The 20,119-nt window shown below is 40.6% G+C and overlaps 1 protein-coding gene across 1 annotated transcript; it reads left to right on the top strand.

Annotated features, from left to right (window-relative positions):
• Positions 1 to 1,365: 1,365 nt before the first annotated feature.
• Positions 1,366 to 19,854, top strand: LOC117017030 (olfactory receptor 56). The gene is made up of 2 exons (XM_033096925.1): positions 1,366 to 2,271; positions 19,828 to 19,854. Exons 1-2 carry the CDS (start codon positions 1,366 to 1,368, stop codon positions 19,852 to 19,854), a joined length of 933 nt encoding a protein of 310 aa, XP_032952816.1.
• Positions 19,855 to 20,119: the final 265 nt, after the last annotated feature.

The following is a 20,119-nucleotide window of genomic DNA, read 5'->3' as shown; positions in this document are numbered from 1 at the left end:
AGGTCTTCATACAGAGAGCAAGTCCTATGAGGCTGCCTTGTTTCCTTTTTGCAGAGAGGTAGGCAGACATGAATATACCCCACACAAATGTCTCCTATATTCTACCACCATCCATTTGTAAGGAAATCCTTGTCTTTTTAAATATGAGAAGATATTTCATACTGTATCAGTCACTGTCTCTCAGAGGGAGGAATCCAGGAGTGAGCTAGTACATTCAGGTCAAGAACAAGGGCTCCTGCAATTAGAGGGGAAGGCATTCTGCTTTCAGAGAATGAAAGTTCCAGTTATATATCACTTTATCATGTATCATTTTATTCAGTCAACACATATATATTCACGTTATACTATGAGCCAGGCAAAATTCTAGGGGTTGCCAATGTCATGGTGAACAATAAATGGTGCATATGTTCCAGTGGGATGAGACAAGCAACACAAGTAAAAAATTCTTAGCATATGTGTATTAAATGGCATATGTGTGTTAAATGGCTGTGGAGAAAAGAGCAGGGAAGGGCTTGGGGTTGAAAATGCAAAGACATTTATAGTTTTAATATGACTGTCATAGACGACATCTCCAAAGAGGTTGGCATTTGGGTAAAGATCCAAAGCACACGAGAGATAGAAATCTGGGGGAAGAGCATTCCAAAGAAGAAAATGCAAAGATCCAAAGGTGGGAGTGAGTCCAGGTTGTCTGCGGAAATTCATGAAAGCAGAGTGAGCAAAGGGGGCATGTAGGAGATGAGGTCAGAGATCCCGTGTGTGTACGTGTGTGATTGTATTTGTGTGTGCTCAGTCTGCTTCCATGGTTGCTGATGGTTTGGACCTAGGGAATAAATGACATAGAGGAATTAAAACTGATTCCAATTTATTTAGCCTGAGCAAAATAAAGAACATTTCATGTCTCCATTACGTTCCCATATTGTAACCCTTGTGTATTAACTCTTAGGCATGAAATGGTCTTAGTCTTGTTAGCGATAGTTTACTGAGTCCATGTAATCCCAGCTAAAAAGAGTCAGTGTCATATGGGAAAGCCAATGTTTTGCCTCCTGAAGGAGGATTTTTCAATAGTCCCGTGACACACAAAATTATTCAGTTTCTATTTTTCTTGTTATACATACAAGTTGTGTGTGTGTGTGTGTGTGTGTGTGTTCCAGTTCTATGAGCTAACAAAGATCTTATCATCTATGTCATGGGCATATGAAAGAGCATCCTCTTGTATGTCCCAAAGCACATGTTGTGGAGCTCTGATGAATTACATAATATGTGGCTGACTGCAGAAGAATTCAGAACCAAATAAAGATGTATCACTTAATTCAGAATTTCTCTATCCATGTTCAAAGGTTGATCGTGAACACCAGAGCCGTGCGGATGTGGTTGAACCAATCATCTATAGATGGCTTCATCCTCTTGGGCATCTTTTCCCACAGCCCAGCTGACCCTGTCCTCTTCTCTGTGGTGATGGTGGTGTTCACAGTGGCCCTCTGTGGGAATGTCCTCCTCATCTTCCTCATCTGCATAGATCCCCGACTTCATACGCCCATGTACTTCTTCCTCAGTCAGCTCTCCCTCATGGACCTCATGTTGGTCTGTAACATTGTGCCAAAGATGGCAGTCAACTTTCTATCTGACAGGAAGTCCATCTCCTTTGTGGGTTGTGGCATACAAATTGGTTTTTTTGTGTCTCTTGTAGGATCTGAGGGGCTTTTGCTGGGACTTATGGCTTATGACCGCTATGTGGCCATTAGCCACCCACTTCACTATCCCATCCTCATGAGTAAGAGAGTATGTCTCCAGATTGCTGCTAGTTCCTGGGCCTTTGGGATATTAGATGGGATGATCCAGATGGTAGCAGCCATGAGTTTATGTTACTGTGGCTCAAGGAATGTGGACCATTTCTTCTGTGAGGTGCCAGCTTTATTGAAACTGGCCTGTGCAGATACATCTCTTTTTGACACCCTGCTCTTTGCTTGCTGTGTCTTCATGCTGCTCCTTCCCTTCTCCATCATCATGGCCTCCTATGCTCGCATCCTGGGGGCTGTGCTCCAAATGCACTCTGCTCAGGCCAGTAAAAAGGCTCTGGCCACCTGTTCCTCCCACCTAACAGCTGTTTCCCTCTTCTATGGGGCAGCCATGTTCATCTATCTTAGGCCTAGTCGCTACCGGGCTCCAAGTCATGACAAGGTGGTCTCTATCTTCTACACAGTGCTCACTCCTATGCTCAACCCCCTCATTTATAGCTTGAGGAACCAGGAGGTGATGGGAGCCCTGAGGAAGGTGCTGGACCATTTCAGGATTGGCATCTAGTGCTGAAGGGCCAAGGTGTCCTGTGCCTTATGCCACTACCTCTTTTTTTTTTTTTTTTTTTTTTTTTTTGCTTTTCCATCTTTTTTTTTATTATTATTTTTAAATTTATTGGGGTGACAATTGTTAGTAAAATTACATAGATTTCAGGTGTGCAATTCTGTATCACATCATCCATAAATCACACTGTGTGTTCACCACCCAGAGTCAGCTCCCCTTCCATCACCATACATTTGATCCCCCTCACCCTCATCCCCCACCCCCCAACCCCCTTACCCTCTGGTAACCACCAAATTACATTCCCCAGATTAATTTTCAAACCCGTGGCCATCCTGAGGTCACCAACTGCCCTCCAATCCCCTCACCCTCCCCCCCACCCCCCACCACTCCCACCCATCTAGCAACCCTCAGTTTTTCCTCTTTGTCTCCAAAACTGTTTCTGATTAGTTCATTCACTTATTCTTTTCTTTAGAATCCGCATATAAGTGAGATCATATGGTACTTATCTTTCTCTGTCTGACTTATTTCACTTAACATAATGTTCTCTAGGTCCATCCATGTTGTTGCAAATGGTAAGATTTCTTTCTTCTTTATGGCTGCGTAATACTCCATTGTATAAATGTACCACAGTTTCTTAATCCAGTCATCTACCGATGGGCATTTTGGTTGTTTCCATGTCTTAGCTATTGTGTATAGTGCTGCAATAAACATAGGAGTGCATAAAGATTTTTGAATTGAAGTTTTGGGTTTCTCCAGATAGACACCTAGGAGTGGAATTACTGGATCATAGGGTAGTTCCATTTTCAGATTTTTGAGATACCTCCATACTGTTTTCCATAGTGGCTGCACCAATCTGCAATCCCACCAACAGTGCACAAGCGTTCCCTTTTCTCCACATCCGCGCCAGCACTTGTTGTTTGTTGATTTATTGATGATAGCCATTTTGACTGGGGTGAGGTGGTATCTCATTGTGGTTTTTATTTGCATTTCTCTGATGGTTAGTGAGGTTGAGCATTTCTTCATATGTCTGTTTGCCATCTGTATATCCTTTTTAGAAAAATATCTCTTCAAGTCCTCTGCCCATTTTTTAATTGGATCGTTTGTTTTTTTGGAGTTGAGTTGAGTGAGTTTTTCATAGATTTGTGATATTAATCCCTTATCAGATATATCATTGGCAAATATCTTTTCCCATTCAGTAGGATCCCTTTTTGTTTTATTGATGGTTTCCTTTGCTGTGAAAAAACTTTTTAGTTTGATATAATCCCACATCTTTATTTTTTCTCTTACTTCTCTCGAGCGAGGGTATATATCAGTAAAAATCTTACTCCGGGTAATGTCTGAGAAGTTTCTTCCTATATTTTCTTCTAGGTATTTTATGGTTTCAGATCTTACATTTAAGTCTTTAAGCCATTTTGAATTTATTTTTGTATATGGTGTTAAGGAGGTGGTCCAGCTTCATTTTTTTGCATGTGTCTGTCCAGGTTTCCCAGCACCATTTATTGAATAGACTGTCATTACTTCATCGTACATTCTTGCTTCCATTGTCGTAGATTAAATGGCCATATAGGTGTGGATTTATTTCTGGACTCTCTGTTCTGTTCCATTGATCTATGTGTCTGTTTTTATGCCAGTACCATGCTGTTTTAATTACTATAGCCTTGTAGTATAATTTGAAGTCAGGTATTGTTATACCTCCCACTTTGTTCTTATTTCTCAAGATTGCCTTTGCTATTCGGGGTCTTTTATGGTCCCATATAAATTTTAGGATTATATGTTCTATTTCTGTGAAAAGCGACGTTGGCAGTTTGATAGGAATTGCATTGAATATGTATATTGCCTTAGGCAGTATGGACATTTTAACTATATGAATTCTTCCTATCCATGAACATGATATGTGTTTCCATCTATTTATATCTTCCTTCATTCCTTTCTTCAGTGTCTTATAATTTTCTGAGTACAGATCTTTTACTTCTTTGGTTAAATTTATTCCCAGGTATTTTATAGTCTTTGGAGCGATTGTAAATGGGATTGTTTTTTTAATTTCTCCTTCTGATGTTTTATTATTGGTATATACAAATGCCACTGATTTCTGAATATTAATTTTGTATCCTGCTACTTTACTAAATTCATCTATCAGCTCTAATAGCTTCTTGGTGGAGTCTTTAGGGTTCTCTATATATAGTATCATATCATCTGCATACAATGATAACTTTACTTCCTCCTTACCAATCTGGATGCCTTTTATTTCTTTTTCTTGTCTGATTGCTGTGGCAAGAACTTCCAGCACTATGCTGAATATGCCACTACCTCTTGATTGCATAATGTTAGTAAGTCTCTCACCATTTGTCAGGGTGTGTTTCTTATCAATAAATGGGAATAATGACATCTGCCATACCTCACAGGGATTTTGTAGAGAACACTACATGTAACTCAAAAGCCCCATGAAGAAGCAATGCATTGCTATTGTTGTCATTAATCATCATTTATAAAGTACTGGAAGTAAATTCACTCTATTTCTTAATTCTTCTTGGTTATAATTGTCTTTTATTGTGTGCTTACTAAGTGCTGGGCACTGTCCCATTCCCTTTACACATCTCTATATTATTTAATTGACAAATTCAGCACAACAAACATGGATATCTTAAACAAAAACTTCCTAGATGGCAGAAATTGTCTCTATCATTCTTTTTATGTAGGTCCTAGCCTTCTCCCATGTTCCTTTGGAAGCTTAAAAAGCTTTCTCTAAGAAATAAAATATACCCCTACTATTTAGAGGTTATCTTGTCAGGGAAAATGTCTTATTTATTTGCATATTGTCAGTACTTGGTCCTGTGACTTATAAATAGCAGTTGTTCAGTAAAATCATTATTAAATCATTACAAGAAGAAAGCATCAAATAGGATAAAATATATAAAAGCATTTTTAAAAGCACTATATTCACATGCCAAATTTGCTGTACCAGCTATGACTCATTTCAGTACTTCAAATTTTGCATAGTAAAACTATATCTGTTTGGAAGATGAAGATTGGAACAGAAATAAAGATAGAATCACAGCCACTATTTTGAAACACATAGCAGTCAGGAATAAAACCACATGAGATATTTTAACAGAGACAATATAATGTAAAGAGTAGCTAACCAGAGTTCCGGTCAAGATGGTGGGATAGGTAAATGTTGTGCTTGCTTTCTCCCATGACCACATTAAAATTACAACCCGATTATAGCCCAATCAACCTGGAGAACCATCTGAAGACTAGCTGAACAGAAGTCCTATAACTAAGGGTATAAAGAAGAAGCCATCTTGAGCCTGGTAGGAGGGGTGGAAACGGGCTGGCCCCACACCCGCGTGTGGTGGTTAAAAATCAAGAAGGATATCTTGCTTGCAGAGGTACCCCCTGAAGAGCAAGGGATCCCAGCCTCACACCAGGCTCCTCACTCTGGAGCACCAGTGCCAGAAAGAGGAGGCCCCATGACATCTGGCTGTGAAAGTCAGTGGGCATTCCGTCCACCTGAGTGAGACAGAAAGCAGCTGGAAAACCAGGCATCCCCTTAAAGGGCCAAAACATAGACTCACGTGCTTCCAGGCACTCACCCTGGGCTTTGGTGGAAGGACTGTGGCTCAGGAGGTGCCAAAGACATACAGGGAGAGAATAAATTGTGTGGCTTTGGGATGAGGGTTGGAAAGACAGCCACCATTTTTCCTGTGTACAACCCTCCTCCTCCATAGCCAATAGGTGGGCACCATCTTTCCTGTATTGAACCCTCCCCATATACAGCCCAATCTAAATTTTCATTGGCCTGGTGAGCTCCACTCCACCCTGGTGACTTCCTGGGACTCCATCCCACCCAACTTGCACAATGCCAGAGGTTGTTTCATGGCTGGTGGGCATTCAGTGTTGGTCATGCTGCATTCTTCCTTGGGCAACTCTCGGGGGTCTGTAAGCCCCAGAAGGGCAGTGGCTGTCCTTGATGTGCTCTGAGACTTTTGTAAAATACACAAGGCTCAGAACTAGGGTCATTTCTGAATCTGTATTAACCCGTTGAACACCACTCACCTTACACTGATGACTCCTTGAGACCCTGCCCAACCCAACTCCTATACCCATGGAGGCTCTTTCAGAAGCTGAGCTTTATGGACAGCTGGCAGGTGGTGAAAGGACTTGGGGTGTCCTGGGTCTTTTGCTGAGCTGTTCTGGACCTGGTACTGATGATGGCTGACTTTGGTTCACGGTGTGGCCTCTGCCATGCACAAGCAGTGACCAACTGCTGATAACTTTGAAGCTCTTACCAGGTATCCCCAGAACAGTCACAGGTAGTGGATGCCCTTGGTCTGCATAAGAGCCCCTCCTAACAGACCATAGAACCAGAACATATGGTGGCAAGCTTCAAACCACAACAGAACACAATCTGATTAACCCCACAAGCAGCATACCCAAAGAGTGGTATTGGCAGGCACCAGATCCTGCAAATCCCCCTCCATGGGGCCAGCCCCCACCCAGCAACTCATACACTGTAGTTGTAGCCAATCCTCATTACCAGCAAGCCTGAGGGTCAATCCCACCCACTGACATGCCAACAGTAATCAAGGCTCCACTACAACAGAAGGTCACACACAAACCACACAAGAGATACACCTGGAGCACCTGGCTCAGGTGACCAGAAAGATTGCACACCTGGACCCCACAGAACACTTACTATATAAGGCCTCTCTGGCCTTACCAAGATTGGGAGACATAGCAGCTCTACCTAATACATAGAAACAGACAGAGGGAGGCAACCAAAATGAGGATACAAAGAAACATGTCCCCCAAAAAGAACAGAACAAAGTTCTAGAAAAAGAAATAAACAAACTGGAGGCAAGCAATCTACCAGGTAGAGTTCAAATCCCTGGTTATAAGGATGCTTAAGGAACTTAGTGAGAACTTGAGAACGTCAACAAACAGATAGTAAGCATAATAAGGACATAAAACCCAAATACATACATACATACATATATATATATATAAAATCAGAAAAGAAGAATATAGTAACTGAAATGAAGAATACACTAGAAGGAATCAACAGCAGATTAGATGAAGCAGAGGATCCAATCAGCGATTTAGAAGACAAGGTAGCAGAAAACACCCAATTAGGACAGAAAAAAAAAAAGAATTAAAAACAATGAGGATAGTTTAAGAAATCTCTGGGACAATATTTGCATCATAAAAATACCAGAAGGAAAAAAGAGAGAGCAAGGAATTGAGAACTTTTTTGAAGAAATAATGATGGAAACTTCCCTAATCTGGTGAAGAAAATAGACTTACAAGCCCAGGAAGTGCTAACTGTCCCAAACAAAATGATTTCAAACAGGCCCACACCAAGACACAACAGAATTATAATGCCAAAGGTTAAAGATAAAGAGAGAATCTTAAAAGCAGCAAGAGAAATGCAATTAGTTACGTACAAGGGAGCTCCCATAAGACTGTCAGATGATTTCTCAACAGAAATTTTGCAGGCAAGCAGGGACTGGCAGGAAATATTCCAAATGATGAAAAGCAAGGACCTACAACCAAGATTACTCTACCCAGCAAGGCTATCATTTAGAATTGAAGGAGTGATAAAGAGCTTCCCATAGTGACAGGAGCTGAAGGAGCAGCTCAAGTTGTCCCCATTTCCCCTCCCCCTTCCCTTCTCCGGTTGACTTCCACAGCCCCGGTCCCACCACGTTCCAGAAACAAGAAGAGGAGAACCCTGCGGAGAAGACCAGCGAGGAGAAGCAGGACACGCTGGAGAAAGAAGGTATTCTCCCTGAGAGTGCTGAGGAGGCAAAGGTAAAGGCCAAATATCCAAGCCTAGGACAAAAGCCTTGAGACTCTGACTTCCTCATGAAGAGACTCTAGAAAGGGCAAAAGTACTTTGACTCAGGAGACTACAAGATGGCCAAAGCCAAGACGAAGAAAAAGTAGTTGCCAAGTGCAGGATCAGACAAGAACCTGATGACTGGTGACCACATCCCCATCCCACAGGATCTGCCCCAGAAAAAGTCCTCGTTTCCCTCTTAAAACTGCTTTCGCTGCATCCCCAAAATTTTGGTAGGATGTATTTTCATTCTCATTTGTTTCTATGTATCTTTTTTTTTTTATTTATTGAGGTGACAATTGATAGTAAAATTACATAGATTTCAGGTATACAATTCTGCATTACATCATCTATAAATCCCATTGTGTGTTCACCACCCGGAGTCAGTTCTCCTTCCATCACCATATATTTGATCCCCCTTACCCTCATCTCCCACCCCCCACCCCCCTTACCCTCTGGTACCCACTAAACTATTGTCTGTGTCTATGAGATTTTGTTTCTCATTTGTTTGTCTTGTTCTTTTGTTGTTTTTAGTTTATATACCACATATCAGTGAAATCATATGGTTCTCTGCTTTTGCTGTCTGACTTGTTTCGCTTAGCATTATATTCTCAAGATCCATCCATGATGTCACAAATGTTCCTATATCACCTATCTTACCGCTGAATAATATTCCATTGTGTATATATACCACAACTTCTTTATCCATTCATCTATCGAAGGACATTTTGGTTGTTTCCATGTTTTGGCCACCGTAAATAAAGCTGCAATGAACATTGGAGCACACGTGTCTTTATGTGTAGATGTTTTCAGATTTTTTGGGTAGATACCCAGGAGAGGGATTGCTGGGTCATACAGTAATTCTATTCGTCATTTTTTGAGGAACCTCCACACTGCCTTCTATAACGGCTGCACCAGTCTGCATTCCCAGCAACAGTGTATGAGGGTTCCTTTTCTCCGCAGCCTCTCCAACACTTGTTACTATTTGTCTTGTTGATGATAGCCATTCTGACTGGGGTGAGGTGATATCTCATTGTGGTTTTTATTTGCATTTCTCTGATGATTAGCGATGTTGAGCATTTTTTCATATGTCTATTTGCCATTTGTATGTCCTCTTTGGAGAAATGTCTCTTCAGGTCCTCTGCCTATTTTCCAATTGGGTTGTTTGTTTTTTTGTTGTTGAGTTTCATGAGTTCCTTGTATATTTTGGATATTAGCCCCTTATTGGAGACTGTTTGCAAAACTCTTCTCCCATTCAGTTGGTTGCCTCTTCATTTTGTCGATGGTTTCTTTTGCTGTGTAGAAGCTTTTAACACAGCATATAGTCCCATTCGTTTATTTTAGCTTTTACTTCCATTGCCTTTGGAGTCAAATTCATAAAATGCTCTTTGAACCCAAGGTCCATAAGTTTAGTACCTATGTGTTCTTCTATGCAGTTTATTGTGTCAGGTCTTACGCTTAAGTCTTTGGTCCATTTTGAATTAATTTTGGTACATGGTGACAGATAGCAGTCCAGTTTCATTCTTTTGCACGTGGCTTTCCAATTCTCCCAGCACCATTTATTGAAGACGTTGTCTTTCCTCCATTGTATGTTTTCAGCTTCTTTGTCAAAAATTATCTGTCCATATTTATGTGGTTTTATTTCTGGGTTCTCAATTCTATTCCATTGGTCTATGGGTCTGTTTTGCTGCCAATACCATGCTGTTTTGATTATTGTAGCCCGGTAGTACAAGCTAAAGTCAGGGAGTGTGATACCTCCAGTATTGTTCTTTTTTCTTAAAATTGCTTTGGCTATTCTAGGTCTTTTGTGGTTCCAAACAAATCTGATGATTTTTTGTTCTATCTCTTTAAAAAATGCCATTGGGATTTTGATGGGGATTGCATTAAATCTGTATATTGCTTTGGGTAATATGGCAATTTTAACTATGTTGATTCTTCCAATCCATGAGCACGGAATGTCTTTCCATTTCTTTGTGTCTTCTTCAATTTCTTTCAAAAATGTCTTATAGTATTCAGCATATAGGTCCTTCACATCCTTGGTTAAGTTTATTCCTAGGTATTTTATTCTTTTTGCTGCAATTGCAAAAGGAATTGTTTTTTGTATTTCTTTTTCTGAGATTTCATTGTTAGTATATAGGAATGCAATGGACTTTTGTACGTTGATTTTGTAGCCAGCAACTTTACTGTATTTGTTAATTGTTTCTAATAGCTTTTTGATGGTGTCTTTAGGGTTTTCTATATATAGCATCATGTCATCTGCAAAGAGTGATAATTTAACTTCTTCATTCCCAATGTGGATGCCTTTTATTTCTTTCTCTTGCCTGATTGCTCTGGCAAGGACTTCCAACACTATGTTGAAAATCAGAGGTGATAGGGTACAGCCCTGTCGTGTTCCTGAACATAGAGCAAAGGGCTTCAGTTTTTCACCGTTGATTATGAGAAGAGCTGAGTGTTTATCATATATGGCCTTTATGATGCTAAGGTATTTTCCCTCTATACCTATTTTATGAAGAGTTTTAATCATAAATGGATGTTGTATCTTGTCAAATGCTTTTTCTGCATTAATTGATATAATCATATGATTTTTTGTCCTTTATTTTGTTTATGTCTTGTATCACATTGATGGATTTGTGTATGTTGAACCATCCTTGTGCCCCTGGGATGAACCCCACTTGGTCGTGATGAATAATCTTTTTAATGCATTGTTATATTCGATTTGCTAGAATTTTGTTTAGGATTTTTGCATCTGTATTCATCAGAGATATTGGTCTGTAGTTTTCTTTTTTTGTGTTGTCCTTACCAGGTTTTGGTATCAGGGTAATGTTGGCCTCATAAAATGAGTTAGAGAGTACTGTCTCTTCTTCAATTTTTTGGAAGAGTTTGAGCAGGATTGGTATTAGATCCTCTTTGAAGGTTTGGTAGAATTCACTAGTGAAGCCATCTGGTCCTGGGCTTTTGCTTATGGGAAGGTTTTGGATGACTGATTCAATTTCGTTACTGGTGATCGGTCTGTTTAGATTTTCCAGTTCTTCATGGTTCAGCCTTGGAAGGCTATATGTTTCTAAGAACGTGTCCATTTATTCTAGGTAATTGAATTTGGTGGCATATAGTCCTTCATAGTATTCTTGGATGATCCTTTGTATTTCTGTGGTGTCCGTGATAACTTCCCCTTTTTCATTTCTGATTTTGTTAATCAGTGTCTTCCCTCTTTTTATCTTAGTGAGTCTAGCCAACGGTTTGTCAATTTTGTTAATGTTTTCAAAGAACCAGCTCATTGTCACATTAATTTTTTCTATTGTCTTTTTGTTCTCTATTTCATTTAGTTCTGCTCTGATTTTTGTTATTTCCTTTCTTCTGCTGACCTTGGGTTTCCCTTGTTCTATGTTTTTCTAGTTCTTTAAGGTGTAACATGAGGTTGTTTATTTGGGATTTTTCTTGTTTCTTGAGATAGGCCGGTAATGATATAAATTTTCCTCTTAAAACTGCTCTCGCTGCATCCCAAAAATTTTAGTAGGAAGTATTTTCATTGTCATTTGTTTCTATGTATCTTTTGAACTCTCCTCTAATTTCTTCTTTGACCCAGTTGTTCTTTAAAAGTATGTTGTTTAATCTCCATGTATTTGTGTTTTTTCCTGCTTTCTTTTTGCAGTTGATATCCAATTTCAAAGCCTTGTGATCAGAGAATATGCTTGGTATGAGTTCAATCTTCTTAAATTTGCTGAAGCTGATTTTATGACCCAATATATGGTCTATCCTTGAGAATGTTCCATGTACACTAGAAAAGAATGTATAGTCTAATGTTTTAGGATGAAGTGCTCTATATATGTCAATTATGTCCATTTCACCTAATGTGTCATTTAGAGCTGCTATTTCATTATTTATTTTCTGTTTGGATGATCTATCCATAACTGTCAGTGATGTATTTAGGTCCCCTAGTATAATTGTGTTTTGGTCAATTTCTCCCTTTAGTTCTGTTAGTAGTTGCTTGGCATATTTCGGTGCTCCCTGATTGGGGGCATAAATATTGATGACTGTTTTGTCTTCTTGTTGTATAGTCCCCTTTACCATTATTAAATGTCCATCTTTTTCTCTTGTCATCTTTTTCACCCTGAAGTCTGTTTCATCTGATATCATTATGGCTACACCTGATTTTCTGTGGGTACCATTTGCTTGGAGTGTTAATTTCCACCCTTTCACTTTGAGTCTATGCTTGTTCTTGTAGCTGAGATGTGTATCTTGGAGACAGCATATGGTTGGGTTTAGTTTTTTGATCCAATCTGCTACTCTGTGCCTTTGTATTGGTGAGTTCAGTCCATTTACATTTAAGGTGTTTATTGATATGTGAGGATTTCCTGTCATTCTATCTTTAGTTTTCTGGTAAGGCTGTGTCTCCATTGTTTCTTTGCCTTTTTGTTTATGTCTATTATTTCTGTATGGTGGTATTCTATGATGTTTCCCTCTGTTTCTTCTTTTATTACAGTATGTATTTCAGTTCTGGATTTTTCTTGAGTGGTCATCCTTAAGTTTAAGTAAAAGAAAGTTTGATATTTAGAGTATTCCATTTTCTTTAGCACGCTTACTTTCTCCATTCCAGTATTCTGGTTCAGGCCTTTACTCTCTGCCTTTTTATGTTTTGGTTGCCACAAATTGTCCCTGTTGATGGTGGTCGAATAGCCTTCTTTAGTATTTCTAGTAGTGCAGGTCATGTATAGAAAATTCCCTCAGCTTCTGTATGTCTGGAAAGGTCTTTATTCCTCCTTCATATCTAAAGGATATCTTTGCTGGATACATTATTCTTGGCTCATAATTTCTCTTTCAATAGTTTGAATATTTGGTTCCACTCCCTTCTGGCTTGTAGAGTTTCTCCTGAAAAATCTGATGATAATCTAATGGGCTTTCCTTTGTAGGTTACCGTCTTCTTTTCCCTGGCTGCCTTGAGGATTCTTTCTTTGTCGTTGAGTTTAGACAGCTTCAATACAATGTACCTTGGAGAAGGCCTGTTGGTATTGAGGTAATTAGGTGTTCTATTTGCTTCTTGGATTCGAGGATCCAGTTCTGTCCACAAGTTTGGGAAGTTCTCATCAACAATTTGTTTGAATATATTCTCTGTTCCCTTCTCTCTTTCTTCTCCTTCTGGTATGCCCATTATTCTTATATTGCTCTTTCTGATGGAGTCAGAAAGTTCTTGTAGAGTTTTTTCATTTCTTTTAAGTCTCAAGTCTCTTTCTTCTTCCATCTGTGTCATTTCCAGGTTTCTATCTTCGATGTCACCGATTCTTTCCTACATCTGGTGAACTCTACTACCTAAGCTGGTTATTTCATTCTTAATTTCTTCTATTGAGTTCTTATTCTCTAGAAATTCTATTTGGTTCTTTTTTAAAATTTCAATCTCTTTCATAAAATGCTCATGTTGTTCTTTGATTGCGTTTCTGAGTTCATTAAACTGCTTTTCTGTGTTTTCTTGCATCTCGTTGAGTTTTTTCAGAACTGCAATCTTGAATTCTCTGTCATTTAAGTCACATATTTCCATATCTTTAAGTTCCTTTTCTGGAGACTTTTCACTTTCTTTCTGAGCTGTCTTGTTGCCTTGGTTATTCATGGCAATTACTGATTTATTATTTCTCTTCCTAGACATATACAGGAGTGGCCTCTGCAACAGGTTGATAGGAAGAGGTCTTTCTTTTGTTTTCCAGTACTTGTTGATAGAATGTTTTGTTTTCTCTCTGACTGCAGCCTTTTATTTCTCTCACACGGTAGTGCTATGTTTTCTCTGCACTATTCCAGCTTCTCACACAATGGGGGTATTCCCTGGGAGACGGGCTTCTCCTCTGTTAATAGTCGCTTGGGTCACAGGGCGCAGTGTCCGTGTGGGTATGTGGAGAGCTTTTGAAGTTACAAAGCTCTTCCTGCACCAGATTCAGAGCCCGCATGTTTCAGCAGTTCTGTTTACTCCTGCAGGGATCCGCCCAGATAGGTGGGGCCAGGGGCGGGGTGAGTTGTGAGAGGTGGCCCAGAGCAATGACAGTGACCACCACCACAGCCGGTCCTGCTTCCACAGCTCCCTCCCCTCTGCCCGAACTAGTTGCACTGTGAATCTGTGTCTGCGGTCCACAGTTCTCAGAACAGCAAATACTGTCTTCTTTTGATCTGACACTGCTACTGTTCAGCTTCCAGCACGGGGCAGGTGGGGCGGGGCGAGCTCTGGGAGGGTAGGGAGGGGGCGACTAGTCTCAGTGCCTAAGGCTTCTGTTCTCTGCTTGGCCGTGAGGGCTTAAACCACCGTTTTCAGCCTTCTTCCCTCAGTCTTTGCTCCGAGGCCTCCGCCGTGAGCATTGGGTTCAGCCGTGTTATATGCTGCCCCCTCAGCCCTATGGGCCATAAGCAGAGCTCTAGCAGTCCAAGTTCTTCCCTCTCCCGCAGTTGCGGTAGGTCCGGGATGCAGCGAGCTCAGAGCACTGAGCTAAGTCTTCATCCTGCATCTGCCCCTGCGGCTCCGTCTCCACACTTCTCCCTTCTCTCCTCCCCTGCTTGCGCGATTCGCCCACCTTTCAATGAATTCAGTAGTGGGCCTCTTCGTCTTGCCTGTCTGCTTTGCAGGGAGTCCTTTGTGGAGTTATTGTTGTTTGATTAATTATAAATTCCATAGGAGCTTTACAGAGGCTCACCTCACGCCGCCATTTCGATGACGTCCCTGTTTCTATCTTTTAATCTCTCCTCTAATTTCTTCTTTGACCTGGTCATTCTTTAAGAGTATGTTGTTTAATCTTCATGTATTTGTGGTTTTTCCTGCTTTCTTTTTGCAGTTGATATCCAATTTCAAAGCCTTGTGATCAGAGAATATGCTTGGCATGATTTCAATCTTCTTAAATTTACTGAGGTTAGTTTTATGTACCAATATATGGTCTATCCGTGAGAATGTTCCATGTATACTAGAAAAACATGTATAGTCTGATGTTTTAGGATGAAGTACTCTATAAATATCAATTATGTCCATTTTATCTAATGTGTCATTTAGGGCTGCTATTTCATCATGTATTTTCTGTTTGGATGATCTATCCATAGCTGTCAATGATGTATTTAGGTTCCCTAGTATAATTGTGTTTTGGTCAATTTCTCCCTTTAATTTTGTTGCCTCACCATACTTAATATTGCTAAGCTTTATGCCAACTTGATGGACAAAAAGTTGTTATCTCTGTCTTAAGTTGAATTTCTCTAGTTACTAGTGAAATAAGCAGTCTGATAATGTTCATTTGGATTTTTTTTCCTGAAAATTACTGCTCATTTTATTTATCATTTTCTTATTGATTTGTGGGTGTTTATATATTTTAAACATGAAAAGGAATGTTCCATTTCTAGTAGTATGTTTTTTAAAGAGTATTATAAATATTTATTATTAGATATATTAGATATATTATGTTCATTTTTTGTGCCTTATTTAATGAGGTTATTCCTACTTAAAGGTCATAAACACGTTCTAATATATTTCTTCTAATAATGTTATAAGTTTTTCCATTTAGTTCCTCAATCTGCCAAGAATTCATTTATGTCGGTTGGATGAGGTATGGATCTAATTTTTTTCCAAAACAGGTGAGCAATTGTCTCAGACCATTCATTGAATAGCACTTCTTTTTTTCAGAGATTTTAAATTTTATTATTTAAATCAGATTGTAAATTTTCACCCACATATATGTGTGATTCTGGACTTACTCTGTTCTGTTGGCCAATTTGCTTCTTCCTTCACCAATACCAGACTCTTTATATTTTGATAATCAATGAGGCAGTTTCACTTTTTACTCTGAACTGTTGGACATTGTTTAACTTTTTCAAAATTAGTTTGGCTATTTTTTCAGCAAATATTTCTCAAGTTTCTGCAACATGCTGTGCATGCATGTTTGTTATCAGTTGATCAATTTCCATGACAAATGTTTTTTGGGTTCACATCAACATTATGTTTATGTGATTATTTAAAATATGTTATTGTCTCACAAAGAGTCAAATTCAAGAGGCACAACATCATATACCATAAAGACTCTCCTCTCAAGCTTTGATCTTAGCAATCTGATTCTTCTGATTCTTTCATCTGAAGCAAAAGTTACTTGTTTCTTATGTTTTATTTCAGAGCTTTTACTTATATACATACACACACACATTTCCTCTTTATACCTATATATGTAAAATGTAATATTATATAATATTATAAAACACTTCGGTCTACGAGACCATGATCTATGTCTGCTGGGTCCTCATGCTGCTCCTGCCCTTCTCTGTCATCTCTGCCTCCTACCTGCGGATCCTGATGGCCGTTCTCTGCATGCGCTCTGCGGAAGGTCGGCAGAAAGCCTTTGCTACCTGCTCCCCCACATGGCAGTGGTCTCCCTCTTCTATGGGGCTGCCATGATCACCTACATGCGGCCCCAGACCTACCACTCCTCCAAGCAGGACAAGGTGATCTCTGCCTTCTATACCATGATCACCCACATGTTCAACCCACTTATCTACAGCCTGAGGAACAAGGAAGTGGCTGGGGCTCCCAGGAAACTCCTGGGGAGATGTCCTCGTGTGGGGGGGTCAGGAGTAGGTTGTCACTGGCTCCTGCAGATGTGGGCTCTGGGGTCGGGGACCCTGGATTAGTCCATTGTGGTTCAATTGGAGGAGAAACAAATGTGCCCTACTGAAAATAAAAGTCATTCTCTGACCAGAGTTCATCAGATTAGCACATCAATTCAATCCATCATGTCCATGCTGAGTGTGGACAATGTGGAAGGAAGGCTGGGCCTACAGGCCTACAAAAAATGAAAGACACATCGTCTTTATTCCACAGCTGCTGGGAGAGTTGGCAGGTGTCAGGTCTCAACTGTATCCTTCTGTAGGAATTGCCCATGACTGAGGAGAATGCACTGTGCCCAAGGTCATGCTTCGCCTTGAGGAGATGCTTGAATCCCATGACTGGTCAATGGATCATATAAAGTTCTGCTTGACTTGCCTCAGTTTCTTTGAAGGGGCATTCAAGTTCTAGAGCTCCTTGCAGGATCATCTGAGGCATCATAGGCAACTTCTCCTTGTGTCTAATTTTGCTTCCTTAATTCCCTCGCCCACTTTAGATTTCAATCTTCACAGCATTCATCAATTGTCACACAGCAGCCTAACAGACTGTCCCCCCATGTCTTTTTTTTTTGGAAAGAAGAGTCTGTGAGACTGCATCCTTGGGACTGTATATTTCTCTCTATTTGATCTCCAAAAGAGGGCTTTCAACCATGACGAGTAAGATTCCCCACGGGAGGGTGGGGACAACTCAAGCCAGGCGGAGCCCCGTGGAGACCCCCGATGAGCTGCCTTAGAAAGATTTGGAAAGGGGCCTTGTCTCCCTTTTCCCCTGCCTTGGAAAAACCACTGTTGACTCTGGTTTTTCCCCTCTCATCTAATTGTGAGAAAAGTCTTTAGAGTGATAAGATTAAGCTCTCTCTGTTCAGCTCTATAAAACAGTCTCGACATGTGATATACATCCTTTAGGGAGTCACATACTTCACCTCAGTCGTCATAGTACTTTTGCTTGGGTTGTTTGGGGACCAACATAATTGGTTTGGGTTGTTTCTATAATGTGATGGATGAGTCTCACAGACTGTGTCAGAAACAATAACACTCCCTTGTATACTTATCAATAAATACCACCAGTCAGCTTTATTCTGGGCTCTAGTCTTTCAGAACTGTGAGACCCCTGGCCTTCTGAGATTTAAACTGCATTAAGTATCTGTTTCTTTCTTAAAACTTAACCCAAAGCCGTCCCTTCTCGCACACTCATTGCCCGTGTTGCACTGGACACGACAATCAATAAACCTCCTGCATGCACACGAGGTTTTCAGGAAACCTGACCTACGACACATGCAAACTCAGGAATAATGTTAGGTTAGAGTTTGCCAAATATGGTCATGTATGATGTGGGTACGAAGAAGGGTTTTATTGCATGGGTGATGTCAGGGAGAGATCAGAAATAGCATTATGGAGACACCTAAGACAGGTTTAATACAGGAGTTGCAAACTCAAATGCCCTCAGGCCCAGACAGGAGGTATCATTCAGGGTAGCTATCTGGTGGTGACAGCAGTGGATGTGACATTCACTCCTTAACTAAAGTCATTCAGAGCCTCTGCTTCACACAGGATAGGTGAGCGTTGAGTTGGGAAGGAGATTAAGCGAAAGTTGGGTATATGCTGGAGGAGCAACCATAGATGGGTCTTACTATTGGGCCCTGGGATCCCAGAGGACAGCACTAAGTACTGGGCAGGGCAAAGAAGAGGACAGGGAGGTGTGCACAGCAAGACCGAGACATAGAAGAAAGACATTGACGTGTGTGCAACCTCTCTATCCATGAAGATGACTCAGATCTCCATGTCCATACTGACTGCAGGACAGCATTAGGAAACCTCCTTCTTGGAGTTCCATGACCCAAGAGCTTCCAGTTCTGAGAATTTTCTGCTCCTGTGAGTTTTATTCTGTCCTACATCTCAACCCTGACCAGAGTGGGAAGTACTGAGAAATGAACTGAGTGGCAGGGCGTTCTCATGGTTGAAGGAGTGTCTTTCCTGAACTCTTGTGCAGCCCCACAGCTCTGGCCCAGCTGGGAAGCGGGGGTGTGAGGAAGTTCCGTAAAGGAGAAAGAGACATATGGAAAGAATTAGTGGGACCTAGCAAGAACCTTTCCACTGCTTCTGGCTTCCCTATATTTCCACTCAAGGAAGCAGATAACAAAATAACAGCATAAAACTGATAGAATCATTCATACTTGGGGCTTGGTTTAAATAAAAAAACCTGAAGTGTGATAATAATCTGAATAGTGTACATTTGAGAGAAGAAAATGTTATGGATATGAACTTCATATTAAACTTATAGACATTACTTCCTAGCTGCCTTTTAGAGTGCTTAATGGTGCTTCAAAGGCCAGGACTAGGAGATACAAGAAAAGGTCACATTGAGGTAGATATGTGCCACAGGACCCCTAAGTGTGCCTGGAGTCGATTTCCAGGGGGCTTGGAAAAGGCTGAGATTCAGGCTAGCCAAGGCTATACAGAGAATAGGTTTAGCCTGCACTTGAAAATCAAGGAGATTTTTCTTCTTGATCAATTGTCCAAATGAGCTGGCCTATGTTTGCATATCTCTCATTTCCCTTCTCTTACCCAGTGTTGCAATGGGATGATAACATCTTAGTTAATCAGTAAGTTGTGCTCCTTTTAACACATCACTAAAATTGTTACATCCCAAGCAGAAGAGTTGTCACTCTTGATGCATCCTGAGTGGTGCTTTTAACACTGAGACAGTGAAGGTTTGTGTTCTCATGGAAAACCATGTTTAATTGTGAATTTGTTTAGGTATTTAACAGCCTTTACACCAAAAGCCTTCCTCCTACTGTGGCTTCTGTGACATGGAGTGAGAGTTGGGCAAAGCCAAGTCTCTTCCCTTTGCCTCTTTTGCTGTCCTGAATCTCTCCAGGTCACAGCCAACTTCTGACATGGGCTGATGGTTGGCGGTGAAGGCTGGGCAGAAACAGAATCAGGGAGGTTACCCAAAGAGTAGAGGTATCTTGTCTCAGTGTTTGACCCTTTTAGAAAATGAAGAGCAGAAATGTTCATGGTGGGAGTGGGGATGGAGTTGAATGATGATTTTTTAAAAGATGAGAACATCTGACTTCTGAATCAAGATGGTGCAGCGCATTCATGCATCATAAACCTCTCTCCTCAAAATATATAGCAATCAAGGATAAAATATAAAAAGAGAAAACAAAGAAGATGCAATTGGTTTCAGATACAAGAAAATTTGTGGAGCAGAAAAAACAGAGAAGCCACATAGTGAACAGGGCTGAAACCCTGGGTTTGCTGGGGTCTGGGCTTGGACATGCCCCAGGTAGACGAATGTTCCATCCTGCAAAGTGAGGGGACCTACAAGATCCATGAAAGACAAAGAACAGGAAGTAGGCTTTGGGGCTGGAGCCC

This window comes from Rhinolophus ferrumequinum, chromosome 24 (assembly GCF_004115265.2).
Source record: "Rhinolophus ferrumequinum isolate MPI-CBG mRhiFer1 chromosome 24, mRhiFer1_v1.p, whole genome shotgun sequence".
Lineage (NCBI taxonomy): Eukaryota > Metazoa > Chordata > Mammalia > Chiroptera > Rhinolophidae > Rhinolophus > Rhinolophus ferrumequinum.
This window is presented reverse-complemented; position numbering and strand designations above follow the sequence as displayed.